The 23522-nt window shown below is 39.6% G+C and overlaps 1 protein-coding gene across 1 annotated transcript in view; it reads left to right on the top strand.

The window, feature by feature from the left end:
• The window catches only part of SLC49A4 (solute carrier family 49 member 4), a 65522-nt gene extending 44592 nt beyond the window's left edge, over positions 1-20930 (top strand). The window contains exons 6-9 of the mRNA XM_041473025.1: positions 253-320; positions 5178-5305; positions 15666-15848; positions 18978-20930. Coding sequence (XP_041328959.1) covers positions 253-320; positions 5178-5305; positions 15666-15848; positions 18978-19093 — 495 coding nt within the window. The 3' untranslated portion in view covers positions 19094-20930. The remainder of the gene's footprint in view (positions 1-252; positions 321-5177; positions 5306-15665; positions 15849-18977) is intronic.
• The last annotated feature ends 2592 nt before the right edge of the window (positions 20931-23522 follow it).

Raw genomic sequence — 23522 nt, 5'->3', positions numbered from 1 at the left:
GAAAAACAGAGGACATTACTCAGATTCCATAAAGAGAGGTCACATTTAGGGCATAGACTACTTAGTCATACTTTCTTCTGGTGAATTTATTTCCTTTCCCAGAAAAAGCCTTGCACTTCAGATTATTGTAGAGAACTGTTGTTAGCAGTTTGGAGCTCCTGCACAGCATTTGTTTTGAAAGTAACATCATCTTATTTTCTGAGCTTTAACACATTTCTTTATGTTTTTGTTTTTTGTTTTTTTTCCTGTCAGGTGGATGCAGGCTGGATTGGATTTTGGTCTATAGTTGGAGGTTGTGTTGTTGGCATAGCAATGGCAAGGTAGGAATAATTACAGGTCCTTCTCCATTTCTTCAGTTGTGATTGTCATTTAGTTTATCCTCTTAAGAACAGAACTTGTTTTCTCTCATCTTTCAGAAACTTGAAGTGGAGAATTCCTTTTGGGGTTATAATGTATTTCTAGTAAAGCCATAATTTGTACCACGTTGGTGTTGCTGGGGATTGAGAACTCCACATGCATGTACCTGAATTTGGAAGTCAGATTCTTGTTCCTGACAATGGCTTCCTGTATGCTGCTTTTAAAGACAGCTCTGGTGAATTCAGCTGCCTGGTATGAGGGACAACCTCATTGTACCACATTTGGAAAGCATTGAAGAAATTATTTTCTGTCTCCTTCCATTAACACTTTTGGGCATATTGTTTCCCAAAGGGATATAGGGAATGTAGCACAGGCAGCCTACCCACAATAACATTATGTTCTTCCACAGAGAAATCAGCCTGGGCCCATTTTGGGCAGGTTGCTGGATTCCTGCATAGGCAAACTATTTTCTGCTGTATCCTATGGGCTATGGTATGGGTATCTGTATGCTTTTTGTAATTCCAGACACAGCTGTCTCTGGCCATCATGAGCTGATGACATGGGGAGTAGAACAGCAAGAAATGGATTGCCCTTCCAAAAGGCTGCTGTTTCTCATTCATTGAGGTCCCCTTTAGGAAAAGAGATGGTGGGAGGGAGAAAATATCTTTTAGGAGGTACCTGAGCAGTGAGTTTATTGTGTGATTAAAACCAATCACATGTTCCCCTTGCTTTGGGATATCTCAGCATTGTCCTGGGTTCTCTGTGTCCACTCTTTAGACTCTATGTGCAGATATCTGCAATTGTTGCATCATCATGGTGTTGTGGATGGAGAGAGTGATCTTTTTAGGACTCTCTTCTTTTTCTTTTTGGAACTCTCTTTTTTTCACTTGCTGTGCTTCATCAGAGTACACAATGCATAAAGAAATGTGAGGTTTCACATCCTGACATTTTGCAGGCTGCCTAGCAACTGCAACAGGGAGAGGAAAAAACTCCTGACCTAGGGAAAAGAAACAAGTGCTTCTCTCCCAGCCGCTCCAGATGCAGGCCAAAGGACTTCATCTAGCCAAACAAAGTTCATGCCCTGATTTCTTCTAAAAAGAGTTGCTTTTGATTAGCCAAGCTCAGATACAATGTTTTCTCTGTAAGAGAATAGATGGTTAAAAGCAACTGGTGCAAATGACACAGATGCCACAGGTTGCGCGTTGAAGCAGGTAGACTGCCATTTTTCATCATGAGTTAATCTCTAGTATGTTTGCAACATTTCAATAGTGGAGCTTAGAAGCTCACTTAACTTTACTAGGAGAGAATCTGCAAACTCTATGTCAACATGCAAATCTCAGTCTTTATGGTAGATTAATTTATTTAATATACTTGCTTGGGTTTAGCTTCAGGAAATGCAAGCAGTCCCTTTAACTGCTTCAAAATTGATTTCAAGCCTTGTTGAATACCTGTATTTTGTAGCATTTAGTAAATTTAAGAAATACCAACAGTCTGTCTCCAAATATGTCTTTCTAACTTGGGTGATGCACAGTTCAGATGGGAGGGTTTGCATACAGAAAGGGAGGGAGAAGGTGATTTGTCACTTCTGATGGATGGCTCTCCCTCCTAGGCCTATTCAGCATTTATCTGTGTAGGGTTGAATCAATGATGAGTCTGACTGTAATCTGCTGAAAGTTGTAATTAGGAAAATTAAGTAATGATTCTTGTCAAAGCTGACAAGTTGATATATTTCAGTGTCAGAACTGTGATTTGCCAAGCAAGCAGCTCTCTCCCTTAACCACCTCTCAAGAAGCTGTTAGTTTTGGGGTGGGTTTTTTTTTCCTTTTTTTCTTCTGCTAATTTGTTAAAGCAAAATTGGTGCATCTTAGGAATTTGCTGCTTCCATTTTTGTCAATGCAGATTCTATAATTTAGAATTTTTAACAACCTGAGCCTTGCCCTGGAGCATTAGGTCGTGTACATCACAGTAGGTGTTAAATCATCTGATTTTAAAGTAATGCCCAGTTTGGAAATTTGTTTATCTATCTAGTTTTCAAAATGCTGCAAGTTTCTCTCAGCATTATACATAAATCCTTCTACTCTCCACCCACTGCTGTCCTGATAGCCATGAACTTACATGTTTAGCTAATGTGTTTGATGCATTTCTATCATTGAAAAGCCTGGCCTATTTTGGGCAGCTGGTAGGTGCTGTACTCTTTGCTGGCAGCTTTCAAATGCTACTAGTTTGAAGAAAAGCAGTGTCAAAGAGCAGCATTCATATAATTGCATGGAAACATGAATCTATTCCCTTTTCTCAGATTTTTAATTTTTTTTTCCCACATTTGCCAAGGATCAGAGATATTTCTGAGGTTTTGTCCTCTGCAGCTCAGTTTCAGTTCCTGCTTCTAACCTGCAATCTAGTCAAAATGCTGAAACTTTATGGCATGGTGATAATTTCCTTAGCAACAGACAGTGTTGTCAGCAGTGCAGGTTTGTGATTTTAACTGCAGGATACAACCTAAGGCTGGATCTGCTGGGAGGCTGGAGACTCTACCCGCAGCAGGCTCAGAGGTGTGTGTCTGGCAAAGTATACACCTTCTCTGCTGTTGTGCCTAGTTTTTTAGCAGTTGCAGGCAATTCCTTACATGCTAGATGATACAGAAGGATTTATGCAGAACAGAGGTTTGAAATCAGGTACAGGGTCTGAGGATAAAAGTAATTTCTCATATTTTTTGATTGAAGCAAGTATTATGAAGAGTAGACTAGGTTTAGAGTCTTCTTTATTCTCCTGTAACCAGACAAGAAACAGAAGTCCTTCAATTACTAAGTTCAGGCTAGGTTATTATGTAATTTTTTTCTATTATTTCTATTGCTGGCTGAATCCAATAGCTGAATAAACCTGTACTTTGGGATACATTTGACCCTTTTGGAGTTCTGTGATATCTGAGAGCTCTTTGGAGCACACTGCTACCCAAACTGGGATCTTTGTGTCAGGAAGAGTTGCAGCTGCTTGGTAAAGGTAGGTATTTTCTCCACTTAGCTGTCATGAATGGATTAGATGCATACCAGCCTCTCATCCCCACATATCTTTGGTGGTGGGATAGACACCAAGGATCCTCTAGAGATCACCTCCAGACCTGTAGTCCCTCCTAGAAGGCTGATACTTCTCACATTGTTTCATTAGACAGGATCTACATCACTGCCCTTGCCTGTAAGGACAGTGATGTTGTCTGCCAGCAGGCAAAGCTGGAGTCTCTGTGGAATAAGCTGGAAGTTTACACTTCGAGATCCTTCTGCAAAGCTTTTAAAATTGCTGATTTTGACCCTAGTGATCCCAAAGAATAATTAAAGAAACTCACTGGCAAACCAGTGAGGCGATCCTGACTCCTCGATCAGATTGTTAGAAAAAAATCCACCAGCAGCAGCTGACCTCTGGCTATTGGAGATGAATGCATAAGCCACTTGAACACTGCAGTCATAAACTTCTCAGATTATATGCAGCATTGATCTCCCACTACTGCTTATTGAATTCCTCACTGCTAAATTCAATGTGGAATTCAGGCATGGGGAGAATCAAAATACCAGGAAAGAGGTTGGTTTGGGTGAGCAGAGAGTGTTTGAGTGCACTACTCCGACGTCTCTTACGCTGTATTTGGAAATTCTCAAAATTTTGGCATCATTTCATGTTTTATCAAGTAAACTATAAGGTATCTGCTTATAGAGTAATCTTTGTCAGGGCAGAGAAGGCAGTAAACTGGTAGACAGGCAAATTTCATCTTGGATGAATCTAGGTGGATTATGCTGCCATTGGCCTAATCAAGGTAGGAGCCTGTCAAGGGGGCAGAAGATATGCTTTAGAAATACATACCTAACCTGTCCATCCCAAAATTAAATCTCCTAAGCAGGAGATTATAGAAAATTACTCATGAATAAATAACATTGCCTTTTGTAATATATCTTTCCCAGTAGTTAGGTTGACATACCCTTTGAAAAGAGCAGTTGCACTGATAATTATGCCACATGAGCACTGCTCATTCTGTCTCCTTGAAAGAAAAAGGGGGAAAAAAAGATGAAAAAAGCAGTTGTACCATCAGGTGGTATAAATACCATAATTCCCTCTATATAACAGCCAGACTGCCCAAGGACTTGTGGGGCTATCCTCTCCCAGTCTGTCAGCAGGGTCTGTGTAGAAGAGGAGTAGCACCAAGCTTGTGGTTTCTGGAACTTTTCAACCCAAAACAGCCTCTGGTGGAGTTGACCCCCTGTGTAAGGAGTTCCTTCCTTGCCTAAGCCACCACGAGCTTCTTCACCAATGCATCCAAGGGTTCAGAAGCTGTTCCTTGTCATCTTCAACTAGGGATTCTTTGGACTCTTTTGGAGTTTTTCCATTTCCCACAGGAATGAATCTTGACACTTAACTATGTCTTGAATGAAACGCGGCAGCCTCCTCATATGCTAATGGAGCTCTGTGTCTGCCAAGGGAGGCTGGCAAATGCTGACAAAACAGCGATGGAAGTAGTGGTGAGATATTGTGTCCAACAAATGCAGAAGAGAAAAAACCTCTCCTCCAGTGTTTTCATTTGATGCCTTGAGAATTGCTTGAGAATTGTTCTGGTTTGGTTGTTTGTGACAGCTAAAAAATCCATGGCTCTTCAGCTTGACTGCTAGAAATATCACTATTCTATAAAATTACCTTTTTTCTATTTCTGAAAATTAGAAATTACTTTTAAATTGTTTCTATAGTCTCCAGAATGTTTAATGACAATATACTGAATTAATTGTCAAGTATCCCATTTAAATGATATGAAAATCAGCATTTGTACTGCTCTGTTTTTATTTTAGATTTGCAGATTTTATCAGGGGCATGCTGAAGTTCATACTGCTGCTGCTTTTATCTGGAGCAACATTAGCATCAACCTGGTTCACTCTCACCTGTCTAACTACTGTCACTCATCTGCCTTTAACCACAGGTACTGACAATGATTTTAATTCCTGTTCTTTATAATTGATATTGCAGTCAAATATTTGCAGTCTTCAATATCTTATAACATGGTTTGGTATCTTCAGTAATATAGTAGTTTTTCTGAGAAGAAAAAAAAAACCAAACAAATACCAAACGTTTAGAAAGTCTGTTGAACCTGAAATATCTTCACTGCTTTGAATAACTCAATAAAAAGATTAAAAACTTGAAAAACCCAATAACAGGAACCCTGAATACACATTTAAATTTGATTTGGGGACTAAGTGTTTTTCTGTTTTGAGTCCTTTGGAATAACTGAAGTGAGAAATAAATCAAGAAAAATCAGATGAATGAGAGTAGTGTTGCATATAAGAAACAGTGACGTCTGGGAATTTAGGGGTTTGAAACTTGCATTAGTTATTAGAATCTCATGGTGCATTTCAAACCAAGGTGACCCATAGTGTTTTCAGCCATCTAAATCTGTCCCTGCATGGTGCTGTCCTCTTTTTTTGCACCTGCATGCAGGTTCAGGGAACTCTTCCAGCCCAAAATTAACTCAGTCTGTGCCTCAAAAAGACAGGAAAAAAAGCTGTTGGCAGGAGTGGGGGAAAAGCTCAGAGGTCTAGTTGGGCTGCCAGCGAGCTGTACCCTTAGTTGAAAGCTAGCACTGCTTAATTCTTAAAAATCTGTCCTTCACCTTATTTTATGCACCAAAGGGCTGATCCACCTGTGATTCCAAGACATTCAACAGACTAGCAAGTTACAGTACAACCTAAGTCATCAATATTAAAAAATATATTTATTTAGTAAAGAATTCCATAAATCCATTTTAAATGAAGGGCCATCTCTGTTATAAGCAGTTTATGCATTCTAGGAGATACGAAAACTTATTTTTTACCCATTTTTAATAAAAGAGTTTGGTGGGGAGAGCAGTATATAGAGTAGTGTTTTACTCAAATTAAGTTTGAGTTTCAGTAAGTGTCCTTGGTGCAGTGCAAATGTCACAACTATAAACTAAAGTGGGTACAGCAAATTGAAATACATGATCAATTCAGGAGCAACACCATCTGGATGGATAGGTCAAATTTGTGCTTTATCTTGAAATTTCAATGCTTTCAAAAATTCTGCTTAAATAAAACATAATTTAATCAATAAACAAATCAAATTTCATGATGGCTGTTGTCATACTAAATGACTACACATTTCCATCAAATCTAAAATAAAAGCAATAAAAGCTTTTTTCTCATGCTTGCCTGCTTCATCACTACAAGCCTGCAGTAATGTAAATTTTTACAGTAACTCTATCCTCTGAATTGATGCAACAAACCAAACACATAAATGACCCTTCAAGTCTATGCATAAGAATGAAGCAGAAACCTTTCAAGAGGGGAAAGTCATTATGTATGTACTCACCAGTGTTCCAAAACAAAACTGATGGAGCTCTCTCTGACTTTATTTTATTGGTTTTTTGGTAAAGAATTCGGCATGCAACATAGGTTCTATAAGAATTCTTATTTTTATGGCATGTAGGTGCATTGTGCTGGGTTTTTTTTTTTTTTTTTGAAAGGTCATCCAATGTCAGGACATAAAAGTAGGTAGGGTATTTGTGGTTTGATATATAGTGTCCTAAACTAGCATCCCTTGCTTCAAATGCAGGGATTGGGTTGTACTTCTCATGCAATTACTATTTCTCTTAAAATGGATGATTCCTTAGGTTAAGTTGTAATTAGAGATCAGATTTTTCTGTCAGTGCTTTTCTTACATATGCCACTGTAAATACTGAACCCTTTTCTTTAAAACAGAAGGTTGTTCTGAATAGAAGTGTCAGGAATGTGGTGCATTCCTCAAAAAAAAAAAAAAAAAAAAGGCAGTCTAAAGCTTCAGACTCTAACATGCAGCCAGAAAATAAGATCTCTTTTTTCTTCTGTTTAAATTTCATAGATATGCGGTGGGGGAAGGTTCTTATCAGGCTTTTCTCATTAAAGTTCTTAAAAAAATAGATGTAATGTGCCTGTTCAATTTAGTTCCTTGCACACAGAAAAGCAGTGCTATATCTTTATGAAATATGCTGTTATGGATGAAAACACACAAGCTATTTAAGCTAATTTATAGGACTTCATGCTAGATTATTCCTCAGTGTAATGATGCAACATGATGATGACCTCTGCATTCACAGTAATTGGGAGAAACGGTACATTTGAATTGATTTGGATGAACTTCTTTTTATTCTTCTCCTTTTAATTAAAAGTTTCAGATGTAGAGTGTATTGGAGTACAAATCTAGGAGGTCAAATGCAGGCTGTGGGCTGGCAGCTTTTGGAAGTGATTAGTTGTAGCTGGTACAGGTGGAAGTCACTCTGCATATCAGTGGGCAGGTGTTGACAGTGGACTGCCAAGTAGTTATTCTCTGTGTGTTTTGTAGAGCTTGAAGATGTGCAGAACAAAAGCAGATATCATTGTGGGGCTTTTCCCTCATTCATAGTTTTTTAAATTTTTTGGTTGATTTGTTTTTTTATCTAGTGTTCTTTTCTTTTCTCTTTTCTTTTTTCTTTTCTTTTCTTTTCATTTCTTCCCGAATTTCTTTTCTTTTCTTTCTTTTCTTTCCTTTTCTTTTCTTTCCTTTTTTTTCATTTCTTCCAGGCAAGGTCCATAAAACACTTTTCATTCTAGAGCCACTTTGCAGGTGACACTGGACACTGCTGTAAAGCAGGGGTTGTGTTATTCAAGGCAGGTTTTGGTGATGACAGAAGGTTCTCAGGCTCCTCCACTTCCTCCTGTCCTGTGGCAAAGAGCACAGGTGTTGGGCTTGGCAGTGCTACAGAGCCAGTGATAGATCTCAGTCCACACTTTCAGCTTTATTCAAATGCTGAGGCAGAGCAAACGGGGTTCAAAACTGACATGGAAATTTGTGGGGGTGTACATTTGATCTCCCAAAGAGGTTTTTCCTTCCAGTCATGTAGCTCCTGTTTTGGGAGGGACTTCCCCCTCCTCTCTTGGCCTGCCTCCAGTGTTGTTCTCTTGAACAAGTCAGGCTTTGCCCTACAAAGCCACAAGTGTTCAGCAATACCTGAGAACTGCTGAAATATCCACATGATCTGAAGGATTGCTGGTACAGTTAAAAGGCAGCTCTTCCACAGGAGGACAGGACTGTCATTTTGGGGAGGAGACAAGACACCTTGTGGGAGCCTTTGTACTGGCACAGGTGTTGAGGCAGGCTTCACCACAGAGATGGAGGCTGCTTAGATGGCATCATCATTGGCTGCTGTATCTCACCTAACAGCTGCTTGATCCATTAATAAAGTTTGCATCTATAGGCAGACCCTGACAGTGGTTTCCCCAGGTCCAAATCCAGTCTTTTCCTTTAGCATGTGGATAAGCTCACCTCCCTCTTCTGAAAACCCTCCGCTTGTCTCTCACCTGGGCTCAGAGCAAGCAGTAGGTGGATGTGTTTTTATGGAAGCATAAAAAAGATAAGAGAGTTTGGCCAATTATTCACCCTAAAAGAAAAGGAAAAAAATCTCTAAATATTTGTTTTTAAAATACAAGCAAACCAAAGCCCTCTTTTAATTGGTGTTCTTTGTGGCAGTTTTAGTTATGTCTGGTTTAAATATTGGGGCAGGGAAGGTATTTGAAAAAATGGTCACAGCAAAATATATTTTCCTCACCTTGTTGTATAATATTCTCCTAATTCCTTTTAAATAGGAACAACATCATTTAAAGATATTTCCTACAAAATGTAATTACTTAAAATGGAGACCTTTAATGCAGTTATTAAAAATCAATGACTGCATTTGTGGTTTTAAATTATACTGTTTAGGATTGTTTTTATTGAGTAATGGCTGCATTGCTTCATATTTGCATAATACGCTCCATTTTTCCTCCTCCCATGGAGGAAGACAAGTTTTGTGTCATTTGCTGACTTCTTAATGTAACTCCAAAAGACTTTATAAAAAGTGTATTTAGAGTTGTATATAGGAACTATAACAGCCAGTGCGGGCAAAAAAGAAAGCAAGGCAATAGTGATACAGTGCCAGCTACTATATCATCTGTCTAAAACACCTCTCATCAGCTAATCACAGCTCTCCAAAAACCTTGATTCTGGAATTGGTTTATATTTTAAGCAAGCTTGAATTTTATTTTAAGAAATTTTAATTTTAATGTATATTGTTTGCATTCAGTTTCAAAGACAATTTTATGTACACATCAAGCATTAAAATAGTTTTCTCCATTGAATTCTCAGTGCAGCTGCTGATCTATTTCTCTTTGCCAAGTTCATTGTTAGTTTGCTTTGTACTGAACTTCATTATGTGAATTTATGTACAATGGGATACTTCGACCCAAAATAATTGCGTAAGGCATTGTATTGCCAGTTTCAGTATCTTGCCACTTTGTATTGCTGGTAGAATCTCTGGATACAAATACTAGCATTTTCCAAAAATTGATATGCAACACTAGTTGCTTGCAGCTCAGATTGAATGTTTTCAGTGTAGCATATCAAGAATATTCTAATATTTATGAGCACATTCGGCAGAAGTTTGCTTTATAAAATCTTTTCTAGTACTGCATGGCAGACACTGAATATGGTGGCAACTCCATAAGCTGATGACTATATTTAGGTTAAGCAGCCCACACTTTTATTTTCAGGTTCAACAGATTGAACATTGTAAACACATCTGTCTCTCTGTCCTCATCTACAAAGCACAGAAGAAGAGAGGTTTTAATAATGTAATACTGATTGGTTTATTGTTTCAGTTTAGTTTCTGAGATGTGCTTGGTAAATGTAAGGCAGGGGAACCCAGAGGATAAAACAGTGGCCTGAAAAACATTAACCTGCTTAGGGCTTTGGGCAAATCATTACCCCAAATCCTGCTGTGCTTTTCCCACTCATAAGATGGGAATAATGAACTTTGTTTTGCTGACAGCTTCTTTAACTTCACAAATAGAAGAGTGCTTAAAGAAGTAATTTAGGGGGTTATTTTCTTTCAAAAAACACTGTTTAATTGTATACAGTGCTTGAAATTTGGGAAGAGCCTTTCAGGGATCAATATCTATGAATCTGAGCACTTTAAATATCCATCAATAGTAAAACTCAAATATTGTGTAATTTCCAGCCCTCTTTCATTTCTTGAGGCTTACTCAGTAATTTTTCCACTTCTTAGTTCTCAAAACTGAATGCTCTGCTTTCTAAGCAAGTTCCACTTGCTTTTCTCATGAGAAGAATGTAGAACAAATAAAATTTGATCAGATTTTTGGTTACTTTCAAAACTATATCATGAGATAGCAATTTGCTCAGTGCGTGCTGGAATGGAAATCCAGGCAATGAAAAATATTGATGTTATAAATGTGCACTACAGAGACATCTTTCTTCTATTGTGTTTTTTCATTCCCATAAGTGAATTACAGTAAAATTTATTGTTTTACCTTAAGGGAGTCACATTTCTCATTGAAAAATTAAGGGTTACTTCTTCCATGACTTTTCTTACCATGGCCAGTAGCAAGAGTTAGATTATAGGGAGGTTTCATTCTACTTTAATGGACTTTAGATTTTGGCAGGAACTAACTTGAATTGTTCAGATTGGTCATGGGGATACTGAAGCACTGAAGTCAACAAAGTCTGCATCCACATGAGGCATTATCCTTTCACTTTGATGTTTGGAATACAGTTATAATGGGCACTGACAAAGTGCCCTAGATCTCCGTAGGTTTTGCTTTAAATTGTGTGCTGCTTCCCAGAAAATATCTTCCATTGTATTTACTCTCCTGTTTATCTGTATAAAATTTGTGTGTGTTTTGGCTGAGTGTCTCAGAAGAGAACTGTTACAAAATGCACAGAATTCAAGAGATTTTGGCAGAGGACTTTGGAAGGAGATACTGTACCACTTGCTTGCATGTGATACAGCATTTCCTGTGTAAATTTATCTGAAAGCTTTTTTTTTTTTTTTTAAGAAATGGTAATATTTCATATTCTTTGTTAAAAATCAGCCAAGATACGGGTGCCAGTGGTTGATAAGAACTAGTCACATCAATTGAGGTCCTTCCATCAATTTCATTTGGGTTTGGATCAGGCTCTGTAGTTATACATTTAGTGATGGAATAATGAAACGTGTTGCAGAATGTCCTGGAAAATTCTGGGAAATTGTTTGTATGTCAGAGATAGTTGAGTCTCCTCCTGCTGGATTGCAAGCTCATCTGAGGACACCACGTGAAGGCTGTAATTTAAATCACTTCCCTGTTTGAATTCCTAGCTTCCCCCCCACCATTTTTTTTTAATTGGTAGAAAGCTTTTGCCACAGCTTGTGGCTGGGAGAAGAGAAAGTCTTTTTCTGGGATGTGGGCATGTATTTGCCATCCAGTAGCTAAGGCCTGTAGGAGATAAGCCAGTCAGGCCTTAGCCTTCCTTCTTGCCACTTTTTCTCCTCTTTCTGCTAAGCCACTGTATCACCATCAGTCCCAAGTCATCTAACTGGTAACATCTCTAGTGCTATTATCAAGGCACATTTTATTCCTTGCTTCCTTCCTGGCCAGCAGAATGAGGGCTGAGGGAATAGCAAGGGTTAGCTCATACCTCAAGCATGAACATGACATGATGAAACATGGCTTGAGCCTCGTGCTGCAGCAGCTCCTGCCAGTTCTCTGAAACAGCTGTGCTGTGGATGGGTTTTCTGCTTTTGCTGATCTTTTTGCAGTGGTCAACCTGAGAAATAGCTGCTTAATGCACACAAACATCTTTTAAACTATTTCAATTAATATCATGTTTTAAGAAACCTAGTCCAGTTCCATTGTTGATGTCCATAGCTGCCGTTGTCTTGGATATAAACTTTGCACATAACTTCATAGGCAAGTAATTAATTCCTTTTCCTGAGAAAAAGTGATTTTTTTTCAATAGTAGCAGCATGACACACTTCTCCAGTATATGCCTATCCAAGTTAGTTGTTATTGTTTAGGACATAATGTTAGCTTCTTGGTGAATCATCTCTTTTTTTTTCTTTTGTCAGTGCTTTCAGATCCTTATATTCATTTCCAAGGACTGTCATTAAGATTGTCTTAATTGAAAGAACATTTGCTGTAACTTGAGCAGCTGTTCCTCTGCAATATAAAACTGTGGTAATTGTTTGTGTTCGTTCAGCACAAGGTCTCTGTGATGGAAAGGAAGTGGTCCCTGTTAATAGGTGGTATCTCCCTGCTGTCCTGTCACCCACGAGTTGGAATATGAGATACACTGTTTAGTGTGTGAAATAAAAAACAAAAACCACTTCTGAACTCTGATTTTACTTGTTTCTGGGACTTACTGTTCTAGAACTGTGTATCTTATCTTCGAGTTCCTGTCTAGCTGACCGATTGGATTTGTGACTCAGTTGCTAAATTACTGGAATAAGCTTATTTGTATAGCACTCAGAATAACACTGGTTGATTAACAGATGCATGAGATAAAAAGCATTTTTAAATGTGCCATTTAAAGAAGGCTTTCAGATGTGCACATACTCCTCATTTTCAGAACTTCTTTTTGTGATTCCCAATTAAAAGCTATCATTTCCATTAGATGTTAGAACTTAAATTGGCATCTACTGGATGCTACATTCTGTCTGTCCTTTTGCTGTGACATTTCTGCTTATTAATTCCAAGGATGTGTGTACCTGTACCTCTCCAGAGACCTTGCTTTATCAGTGGTACCTGTGATCTCAGCTGAGGTGCTCTCATTGATACTCAGCTGGCAGTTCTTGGTGTGCACACACAAGGCAGGCAATACTTTGGGGCAGCCAAAGGCTGATGCTAAAGCTGCTTTGCTGCTCTCAGTGTGGAAGTGTGAGATGTGTGCCAGTGGGTGTGTTCCTGTGAGTGTCCTGACAAGAAATTTGAGGGTGTTGTTTCTGAGGTACAGAGTTACTGCCCTTGTTCACTTGAGGTCTCTTCATCTTAATACCTTGCAGTGAGTGGTCAGCAATGATGTAATTCAACTGGCATATTTTAAACTAGAAAATCTAGTTTGAAGGTTTCTTCTCATTTTATGGAAACCTTGGCACCTACTGTATGAAACAAAATCTGAAGTCTTTAAATGGCTGCTAATTTTTGCTTTCATCTCAGTGACTCTATGTTTCTGGAAATTATATGTCTAGACATTGTCTCTGTTCAGAGGTATGATTTCCCTTTCCTGGCTGCTGCTCCTTCTGGAAGATGTTGCTTCTGACAGCCTGCTCAATGCTCCACTTTCAATGGCGCTGTTGTGGCTTTCAGCAGCTTCTCAACTATTTCTGCTCTTTGAGTTTCGGATACAGAATTACAGCTGGGTGCCACCTTCTCTTCTTTGGGGGAGGTTCTGAAAATGTTCTCTAGAAGTTACAAGTCTATCTATAGACATCTTCAACTGAGTGTAGTAATAAGGGGCAAATGATCATTTGTCTTAAGAGATTTTTCTATTTCATTTATGTGTTGGTCTCCCAAGCCAATACAAAAATTGCAAACCACTGAGCGTGATTGGATATTCTGGCTACACCTGACAGCAGTTAGAGAGATTTAGAGCAATATGCAGCAGTGTTTGAGGTAAAAGGGAGTTCAAAGAGTGGCTCATGAAACTTTAAATAGTGGTGAGAACTTGCAGCAAAAATCTATGGATCTTGTAACTAGGGAATCAGGTCTTCAGTGTTAGCTGGAGGAGCGCATTAGGAAGAACATCCTAACACTGTATGGGGTTTTTTCTTTCCTCTCTGACAACTCCTGGACATATCGTGCATCAATTTCTTTGATTTATTCTGCAGCTTATGACAGGAGAATTCAGCAATAGGAAAAGCTACCATGGTTTTTTTGAGGGGGTTGCTTTTATTTGGTGTTGCATGTGTTTGTTTTTCTTAACAGCTCAGAGTACTGGGGTATGCTCAAAAAAGTGGGGCCAGCTCTCCCTCCTTTTTCCTGTCTCAACAAGTCCTCTTTTGAAAAAGAAATGTCCTTGTGCCTTGGAAGCAAACCACATGAAATAGAGGATGTAATAGATAGCCCTTTCTGCTTCTCAATCTATTTGATTTCCCTGATTTTTTTTATATTTTAAAAAGCTAATTTTAAAATTTTTTTAAGCTGAATATTTCCTGCTTCCCAGCAGTTTCTCAGTTGAAAGCTTGAGCAGTGCTTAACAAAAGATGAAGCAGAGCTGTTTCTGTTCTCCTCTTTCTAAGACAAAAGAGTGTAAATTAAACTGAAATATGTACACATATATATATTTCTATGAAAAAATTTTCTAAGGATTTTGTGCTGTAGAATCTTTTCGCAGTGAAAAGACACTATAAATAATTCACCTCTGACTTCATAACACTTTTGTATTTGAAATATTTTTTCTTTAGGTTTTTGTAGTATTTTGGTAGAAGCCTCAGAAATTATTCCAAAGTTTTCTGGTTATTTAAAGCTTTCTGATAATTTCCTTCTTCTTTTTACTTGGTCAGTAACCTCAGGTTATTGAGGTTGCAAGTCAGGAAATTTTCTCTGTCCAAGACAGCACTAAGAAATAACTTACTTAAATTTTTAAACAGATACTAAATTTTTGTGAAGTTTTGTGGTTTGGTTGTTTGGGGGTTTTTTTTGTTTGTTTGTTTGGGTTTTTTTAGTCCAGAAATAGCTATAATAAGTTTATTAAATGATAATATAAGTATATTAAGCTTCTGTATTAAGTACTGTGAAGTATTTGGCAGAAATTGTAGAACAAAATAGCTGAGGTTGCTGAAGAAATGTCACATTTTTCTGTTGGTTTGTACAAGAAAAACAATTTGTTGTACAGCAGCAAATAATCTGCATTATCAAATCTGTCCCGTTCCTGTCAGGAGCTGGGTGCCCTTCATTTCCTTTTGAAGCCAGAAGGGATGTTGCAGCTCAGGCTGTGCTGAATACTAATGTCTTGATAGCTGGTAGATCATTAGTATTTATTTGTAAAATGGAAGCAAAATTAGTTTTGACCTTTAGAGCTAAGTCAAAAGGTTAATCTATGTCCATTTCCAATTTGGTGCATTAATTGCTCCCTGTCCTAATTGTTTGTAGGACAATATTTTCTGTTTGTTTCAGAGGTAAATTAAACTGTAGGTGATGCTTTGCATTCACAATTTTGTTGTTTGTTTTACTTACAAGTGAAGTCCAAATCACTGAATGTATCTTCATGGATTCTGTTTAAATAAATAGATAAATAAATCAATCATTATTTCTGACTTTTTTTTCACAAATCAATGCATGCATTCTTCCTAAAGCTAGTGGGATGTGATGTTCTTTTTGCTACACAGAGGATAAAAATAAGATTATGCATTTTTTGGTTATTCAAATATTAGTATTCTTGGCAGCTCTGAATAGGAGGGGAAAATACCAGCATGAAATTAATAACTGTTTTTGTTTCTGTCATAGCTACACTGTACACATCCTGCATTTTGCTGGGCATATTCCTCAACAGCAGTGTACCAATATTCTTTGAGCTCTTTGTGGAGACAGTCTACCCTGTTCCAGAAGGAATCAGCTGTGGAGTTGTCACCTTTTTGAGTAATGTGTTCATGGGAGTGCTTTTGTTTTTCCTCACATTTTACCACACAGGTAAGTAATATAAGCCACTTGAAAAATTGACTACTCCTTAAGGACATACCTTTGTCAGTAAAAGGAAGGATTTGCACGTACAATTTCTGTTAATAACCAAATGTTTGAATCCAAGCAAGGGCAGCAAGGAAGGAGAATTTTAATTGTTCTTTTCTATATGCATGCCTATAAAAATGAAATTTCTTAGATGAAAGATAATTCTACTTGAATCTGCTGTAGCCAGAAACCACCAAGGTGTACACACTGTCATCATATTTTATAAAGGCCAGGGTAATGTGACCATTAATAATGTTTGTACCTGTGGGTGTTGAGAACCACAGTAAAGCTGACCCAATCCCCTGCTCCTGGGTAGGGCTGTATTGCCCAGGAGGGGCAGAGCAGAAATGCCCCATTTAAAGCCAGCTCTGTTCAGTGGGTCAGAGGTGTCCCGCTGCCCAAAGACAGAGCAGGCATTCCTTTGAGTAAATCCATGGCCTGTTCCAGCTCAACAGGATTTTACTTTGGGCTTTTGCAATTCATTCAGACTTTCTCATCTCTCAAGTATTATTTGCTTCCTCCTAACTCATAATCATAACTTAAAACTTGCTGTTTAGTAGACTATAATACATATTATTACTCTAAGCTGTAAAATAAGAACCCAGCTTGCTTTCAGAGGGAAGTGGTCTTTATTAATGGTATTCAAAGACGCAGATTTTTTTCTTTGTATTTTGTCTTTATGGTAAACATTTGCTTCATGGTGTAATATTTGTAAACCATTAGAAAATGTGAGCTTTTATGTATTATTACTACTTAAGATGTATTTTATAGCTAAGAGAAGAGTGACAAATTTCAGATTGAATTCTGCTATAAATTATCAAGGTTTCAACCTGGGGCAAATTTTCAGCATGGTTTGTCTTTCTGCCAGGAAATTGCAAGCAGGATGACAACCTTGTTCCAAATCGTGGTCTGTGAACAGGAACGGAGAGAAATTATTTAATTTTTTAATACTGATGCTGAACTGTATCATTGTAAAATCTGAATGCCATCTGGACTAGCCTTGGGTGGTGTCAGAGCTAGTCTTTACATTTTAAAGTATACTTTTGATATTAATTGGTGTGAACTCTGTTCACACATACTATTGTTTCTGACATCTGTACCTGAGCTGGAAAGATAACAGAATGTTCAGAGAATTTTTTCAGTGTTTGGCATTACATAATAAATGAGGAGGGGGATGTGGTGTCTGACTTCTGATGAAAGGATTACAGTAAAGTGGACTCATTCCCCTATAAATGGGGTATTTGGGACCATTTTTTGTCTCTCATATTTCTTTCCCTCTGAGATACCAGTAAATGCAGGTTAGGATAAACCTGAAATTGGTATACCCATACACTTGAAATATTTTCCCTATTTCTTCAAAAGGAAAGAAAATAAAGTAATTTGTGCTTAGAACAATCCATTCTTTGATGGAAATTATGAGAGAGTGTGTGGTCACTGGGGGAGATCAGTGCCGGGGTGCTATTGGCTCCTCTGATTAAAAAAATCCGTTAGAAGGTAGATAATGATCTTAATAATTTGCTTTCATTTGGTTCAAATACATCCTGTAATGGCATTTAAGAAGCTTACAGATAAACCAGAACTCAGTCAAATTCATCTTGTTCCCTTGGTCTTTCATTTAGGCCAAATAATCTTTCAGTAGTTTTCATTCCAATTTCTCTTTTTCTCCTTGTACTGATATTGCAAATGCTGTGAAGGACCCAAACCCTGGAAGCTTTCCAGTGCACTGAAGATTTTGGTTCAGCTAGCAGAGTGGGGATGTAAACCTTCCTAAAGCTCAGCCTTGCTGCTGGTGCTGTGCCCCAAAGCTGCAGCCTCTGGATGAGGTTTCCTTTACCTTTTCTGCAGGGATTTCCAAGGGAAAAACAAAAGGAAAATGACCTTTGGCTTCACATGATTGATGTGTTCCCTGCATTGCCAGTGCTGGCACAAATTCTAGATCAAAAAAGACACAAAGAATTCCCAAGTTAAATTTTGTCTTTTGGGATATTTGAGTTAAACTCTGTTTAATCCAATTAAGGAGGAATGTTGTAAGGAAAATAATAGCAAAGCATTTGCCTGTTGACTCCTGGCATCACATAAGTCTTCTCCAAGCCTAGGAAATTTTTACTATGGTTTTAATAAGAATACTGCCTAAACAAATCCATAAGGGTGTTTGGTGGATCAGGGAGAATGTTGTTGAAAGTTACTGGTTTTGGAAAGTTGATTTTTCATGCTTTCTGACTGCTGTCCTTCGCTTTGTTTAAAATAAATCATGCTTTTTCTTTCAGCGATATAAATTGCAGATTTAAGAAAGTAGCAGTGATGAAGTCTTGGTTTTGATTAACTCAGATCTGGAGGGAGAGTCTAGATTCTGTAAAATTAAGTAATAATAATAATAATAATGAAAAATGATAAAAATGAGTAAAACACTATCCAGTTAAATGAATGTTTCTTTAGTAAATTGACACATGTAGGAAAAAAAAAATTGTTGTACTTGTTTGAAAAAAAATGTTAATCAAGCTGCTAATTATTAGTCAAATATCAGATGGTAGGATTTCTTGAGTACAGAACACAGACTTTTAAGAGCAGTACGTTATGTCGAACAGCTGAAAAGAGGCTTCCAAGGACCCATTTTCTGCAATGACTTTTAAATTGAATTGATCCCATTATGCTCAAGTTTCTTCTGAAGAATTGGTTTTCCCTCCTTACACAATGTAGCAGGTTTGATTCAAAATCAAACCCAGTTTCTTCCTATGCTTTTAATTTTAGTTCTCGATCCATAGAAATCAAGGGACTAATGAGCAGAGTCTTTGGAAGTGGTTTATTCTCCATTAGCAATGATAGATTTTTATTTTTTCCCCCATTCTCTTCATTGGCAGGTTGAATAAGGAGGATTTACATTAGCTGAAGGTATTGGTTATAAATATATATAACTTAAGGTGTCCATGGAGAAGGCTCACAGACAAGTTAACCATGGATCAATCGATCAGGAGCTGTCAGGATTTTGTCAGAACACAGCGATTTCCTTCAGACCTGCCATCAATCCAAGTTTTGGTCACTTCAAACACAGAACATATTTGATAACTGAGGCTGGGTCTCTGTTCTGCTTTGCAGAGTTTTCCTGGTTCAACTGGTGCCTGCCAGGGTCGTGTCTGCTCAGCCTGCTCCTCATCCTGTGCTTCCGCGAGTCCTACGACAGACTTTATCTCGACGTCGTCGTCTCCGTGTGATCACCCCGCACTGGTGAGGGCTTGGAAGAGACTGGAAGTCGGCTTTGCAGTCTGCACATCTGCCTGGATTTGCACAGCTGAACAGCAGAAAAACAAAGAAATTTCAAGACTTAATCATGGCTTTATTTAGAGAGGGTGAGGGATGGGTCGTTCTTACGTTCAAGACCATCTTGATTTGCCATAAATGTGGAACTGGAGTGCTGATGGTGACACCCAAATGCACAAAGAGAATCTCTCTGCTGTCCAGGTCCCTGTGCAGGGCTGGGGCTCTCTGTTGAAGAGGCTGTTGATGTAGCAGTGAGGTGTATGTTGTGTGTGTGCCTGTGTGCTGACTCACGGTTATACACACCAGGGTACCAGTAATCTTCAGTCTTCTATCAGAATGAAAATAGGGAATAATCTTAACAAAAGGAAAAAAAAGTAAGAAAAGAAAACAAAAATCTTTTCAAGATCTCTTTAAAATCACTAGTCATTTATATATTGAATGTTCATTAAACATTTAAGCTAAAATTATTTGGTGCTTGTACACTACATTTACATTCTAATAAAGTGGGTTCTGATATAAGACGCTGGTACCAGGGTTTCTAGCCATACTAAATATCCCAAATAATCCTTGCAGTGTTATTAGAGGCGTTTGTTACCACCCTGGAGCACAAGTAAACAATAGCTTTAGCTGCCACTGAATCCCATCCTGCACCCACAGCCATCTCTGAAATGCCACCATGGTTCCGAATCTCCTGAATATGGAGCATCTGTGGTGTACTGGAGTGTCACTCTAGGTAAATGTTGCTGTTCTAAAGGCCACCACTGTGTCACCTTTCCATCCTCCATCTCCAGTACTGCCTTTTTTACTGTTTGTGCCACTGAATACTGTGGGTGTGGATGTCTAAATCCTGCTAGTTCTCTCCTGATACTCTAAGGTGTGTGTGGTTTTTAGGATTAGTTTATGACTGAGGGTGCCTAAACAATATTGCTTGTAACCCAAGTCTGGAAAAATCACTGTTTCCTAAAAAAACCTTTCTAGTTGAGGAGGTGCATTGATGGCGAAGTGACAATGAGTTTGACAATGAGTAACTCACGAGTTCTGGCATAATATGGGAAATTAATGCCAGCTCTTTTTATCAGTACTAATCTGTGGTCGTTCTGGCCCTACTTGAACATAAATATTAAAGACACTTTGAATAGTTTTTTAACTCAATTTTTAAACCTGCTAATTTCTTAATTATATTCTTAGATTTCAGTTCAGCATCATTTAAAATATTTCTGTATGTGTGTGTGTGTGTGTGTTCTGTGCTTTGTGTTATGGGGGTGTGTTTGTGTGTATGGGGGCGTGCATATTTATATCAATGTATACACAAATAAAACTTATATATATAAGAGATACCTATAGATATATATATATAAGTTGTGCAAGGGTGTGTATTTCCCTAGGTTTACTCCAGGTGATCCTGTCTGGGGAAGGTGATGTGCCCTTGTTGGTAACCAAGCCAGTCACTGCCGTGAGTGGGGCTGCGTTGTGCCCCGTCTGCCACAGCGATTCTTTTCAGGGGTGAACAATTCCCTATCGTGGCACTTCTGTGGCAGGGGGTGGGTGCACGTGTTGGAGGAGGCTCTGCATCTCTAGAAGTTGAATCAAGCACCCTCTGCTCCTGTGTGGGGCTCTTCTTTGCCCCTGGGGCCACACCAACGTGGTAAGCTCACTCAAATAAACTCAAAACTACCTTTCAGACATGGATCTGTTCCTTCTGCCTGCTCTCCTTTTGCAGAGAGAATACACCTCTAAGACTTAACTCAGGAGTGTATCTGTGCAGTAAAATAAAACAAGCTGTTCCCTGCTTTTATGTTTTCAGAGCAATTGATGTACTTACTGTAGTAACTGAAAATGGATTTACATACATTGCTGTATCAGCTCTAAGTGGTCTTTCCTGTCTTGAAGCAGGTTCTTTGTGGTAGAGGAGCTAACCTGCATAGGGAAAATGAAATCAGTCCAACCAGCACATTCAGATCCACTGGCATCATCCCTTACTTTTTAGATGAGTGGTGTTAACTGTCCAGCTTCTTTTTACTACGTTTTAGTGCCTGGCTTGGTTTCAGTATCCGGTAGCTGCTGCTACCTATTGTCTTCTGAAACCAGGGATCGTTTGCCAAGAGTCTGGAGTTGCATTGTCGTGGCAGAACTGCAAGCTGGGATGGGTCTTCAGAGCTGTGGTACTGCAATTTACTGTAGCTATATAAAGATTAAAATTGCTCAGCTCAGGCACTGTCCTGAGTGACAGAGATTGCTAGTCTTTTCACTGTCATGGAGAAGTATTTTACACAATATTCAGACTATAACCTATTCTTCCTCTCTTCCAAAAGTCATCAAACAATTCAAAATATTTGTCAGTGCTTCCAGATGCAGGCTCTCTGTAGTCAGGGGAGAAGAGTGAACCTCTTGTTTTAAACCCTGTTGATTGTTTTTCTGAGTCAGTGTGAATGGCTCACTGTGACTCTGATGCTTTGGTAGCTGTTTCTGTGTGATGGGTTGATTGTGGGTGGACACCACGTGCCCACCAAAGCCACTCCTGTCATTGCCCTCCTCAGCTGGGCAGGGGAGAGAAAATAGAATGGAAAGCTCATGAGCTGAGGTAAGAACAGGGAGAGGTCGCTCACCAGTGACCATCATGGGCAAGACAGACTCAACTTGGGGAAACTAGTTTAGTTTACTAGCAATCATATCACAGTAGGATAAAGAGAAATAAAACCTAATATTGAAAACACCTTCCCCCCATCTCTCCCTTCTTTCCAAGCTTAACTTTACTTGTGGTTTTCTCTCCCCGCTCCCCTCAGCAGCACAGGGGTACAGGGAATGGGGCTGTGGTCAGACTATCACATCTCATCCCCTGAGGACTCCTCACATTCTTCCCCTGCTCCAGCATGGGGTCCCTCCCAGGGGAGACAATTCTCCACGAATTTCTCCAGTGTGGGCAGAGACCTTTGGGAACAATACTGCTCCAGCCTGGGCTCCTCTCTCCATCATGCACAGGTCCTGCCATGAGTGTGCTCCAGCAGGTTGCCCACAGCCTCCTTTGGGTGTGCACTGCGTGGCAGGGGGTTCTCCACAGGCTGCAGGGGAATCTCTGCTCTGGTGCCTGGAGCAGCTCCTGGCTCTCCCCCTGCACTGACCTGGGTACCTGCAGAGCTACTCCTCTCTCCAGCTGTGCAGTGACTTCCTTTCCCTTGATCTGCTATCCCAGAGGTGTTGCCACCATGGTAACACCTGATGGGTTCAGCCTTGGCCAGTGCCAGTGCTCCATTTGGAGCCTGGCTGGTGTTGGCTCTGGCACTCCTGGGGAAGCTCCCAGCTGCTTCTCACGGGCAGCACCCCTGCAGCCAGCACTGCCGGAGCCTTGCCATGCAGAGCCCGTGCCCTGTGCCTGCCTGGCCCTGCAGCATGGTCTGAGTTACAGCCAGCAGTGCCTCTGCACTACAGCAGGAACCTTCTCCAGGGCTGGGAACCTGCATGGGGTTCACAGGCACCGCTGCAGTCAGGGCTCAACCCGAGTTCCCAGCAGCTCTGATGGAAATCTGCCCACGTGAAAGTCAAAGGATTGCTCCCAAATTATTTGAAGTTGTGCAGGACATGGCTGCATTCCACACAGACAGTGTTCAAGCTTAGGATTTTATTAGATTAGCAAGTCTGGCTTAGGATGGAAGTGAGGATTTTAAATGTGCTTGCTGAGATCTCTGAAAAATACTTTATCCCCATCTGTACTCCACAGCAGCATCCTTCTGTGGGGGAGCAGTCCATTTCATGTCAGTAACACAACTCAACCCATAGAAATATTTTTTGGATAAGCATTACCACTTGGTCCACACTTGTTTGGATCTAGCAAGAGTCCAAGCTGCCAAGCTACCTGCACTTCTTTGGAAGTTTGAGTTTGAAGTACAGGGAGAGCCCTTAGAGTGCAGATGCAATTAGCAGCAGTGCAGAATAGGCTCAAACCAGTTAATGCTTTTCTTAATAATGAAAGTTTGAAGTCTCTCTAACTGGGACCAGGCACAGCATTGGCTGCTGCGTGGCCTGTGACTTGCCAGCAGAGGAATGCTTCCTGAGAAGCCCTGGAATATTCTCATTGTGGCCTGTAAGTTCACAGCCCTGGAGAACCTCTTCCCCAGCAGTGCTGAGCCCCTTAACACAGGTAATGGTGTTGTGCTTTGTATTGGGAATGCTGGGAAGGTTTCTCCATGGTGACCACTCTCTCCTAGTGGTTCATTGTAGACATTTGCTTGGCTCAGTGACACTCTTGGTTCAGCTTCCAGTGCTGCTGGCTTTCCTTCTCCTGAGCTCTGGGGCTGTGCAAGCTCCCCTGCTGCTCACGGGAAGGCTCAGGATTAGAAAATGCAGGCTGCACTTGCAGCACTGGTTCCTGTCTCTGGTCCTGCTGTT

The sequence above is a fragment of the Pyrgilauda ruficollis genome, unplaced genomic scaffold (genome assembly GCF_017590135.1).
Source record: "Pyrgilauda ruficollis isolate IOZ18807 unplaced genomic scaffold, ASM1759013v1 scaffold3, whole genome shotgun sequence".
Lineage (NCBI taxonomy): Eukaryota > Metazoa > Chordata > Aves > Passeriformes > Passeridae > Pyrgilauda > Pyrgilauda ruficollis.
The sequence above is the reverse complement of the archived record's forward strand: the minus strand, read 5'-3'. Positions and strand labels throughout refer to the sequence as shown.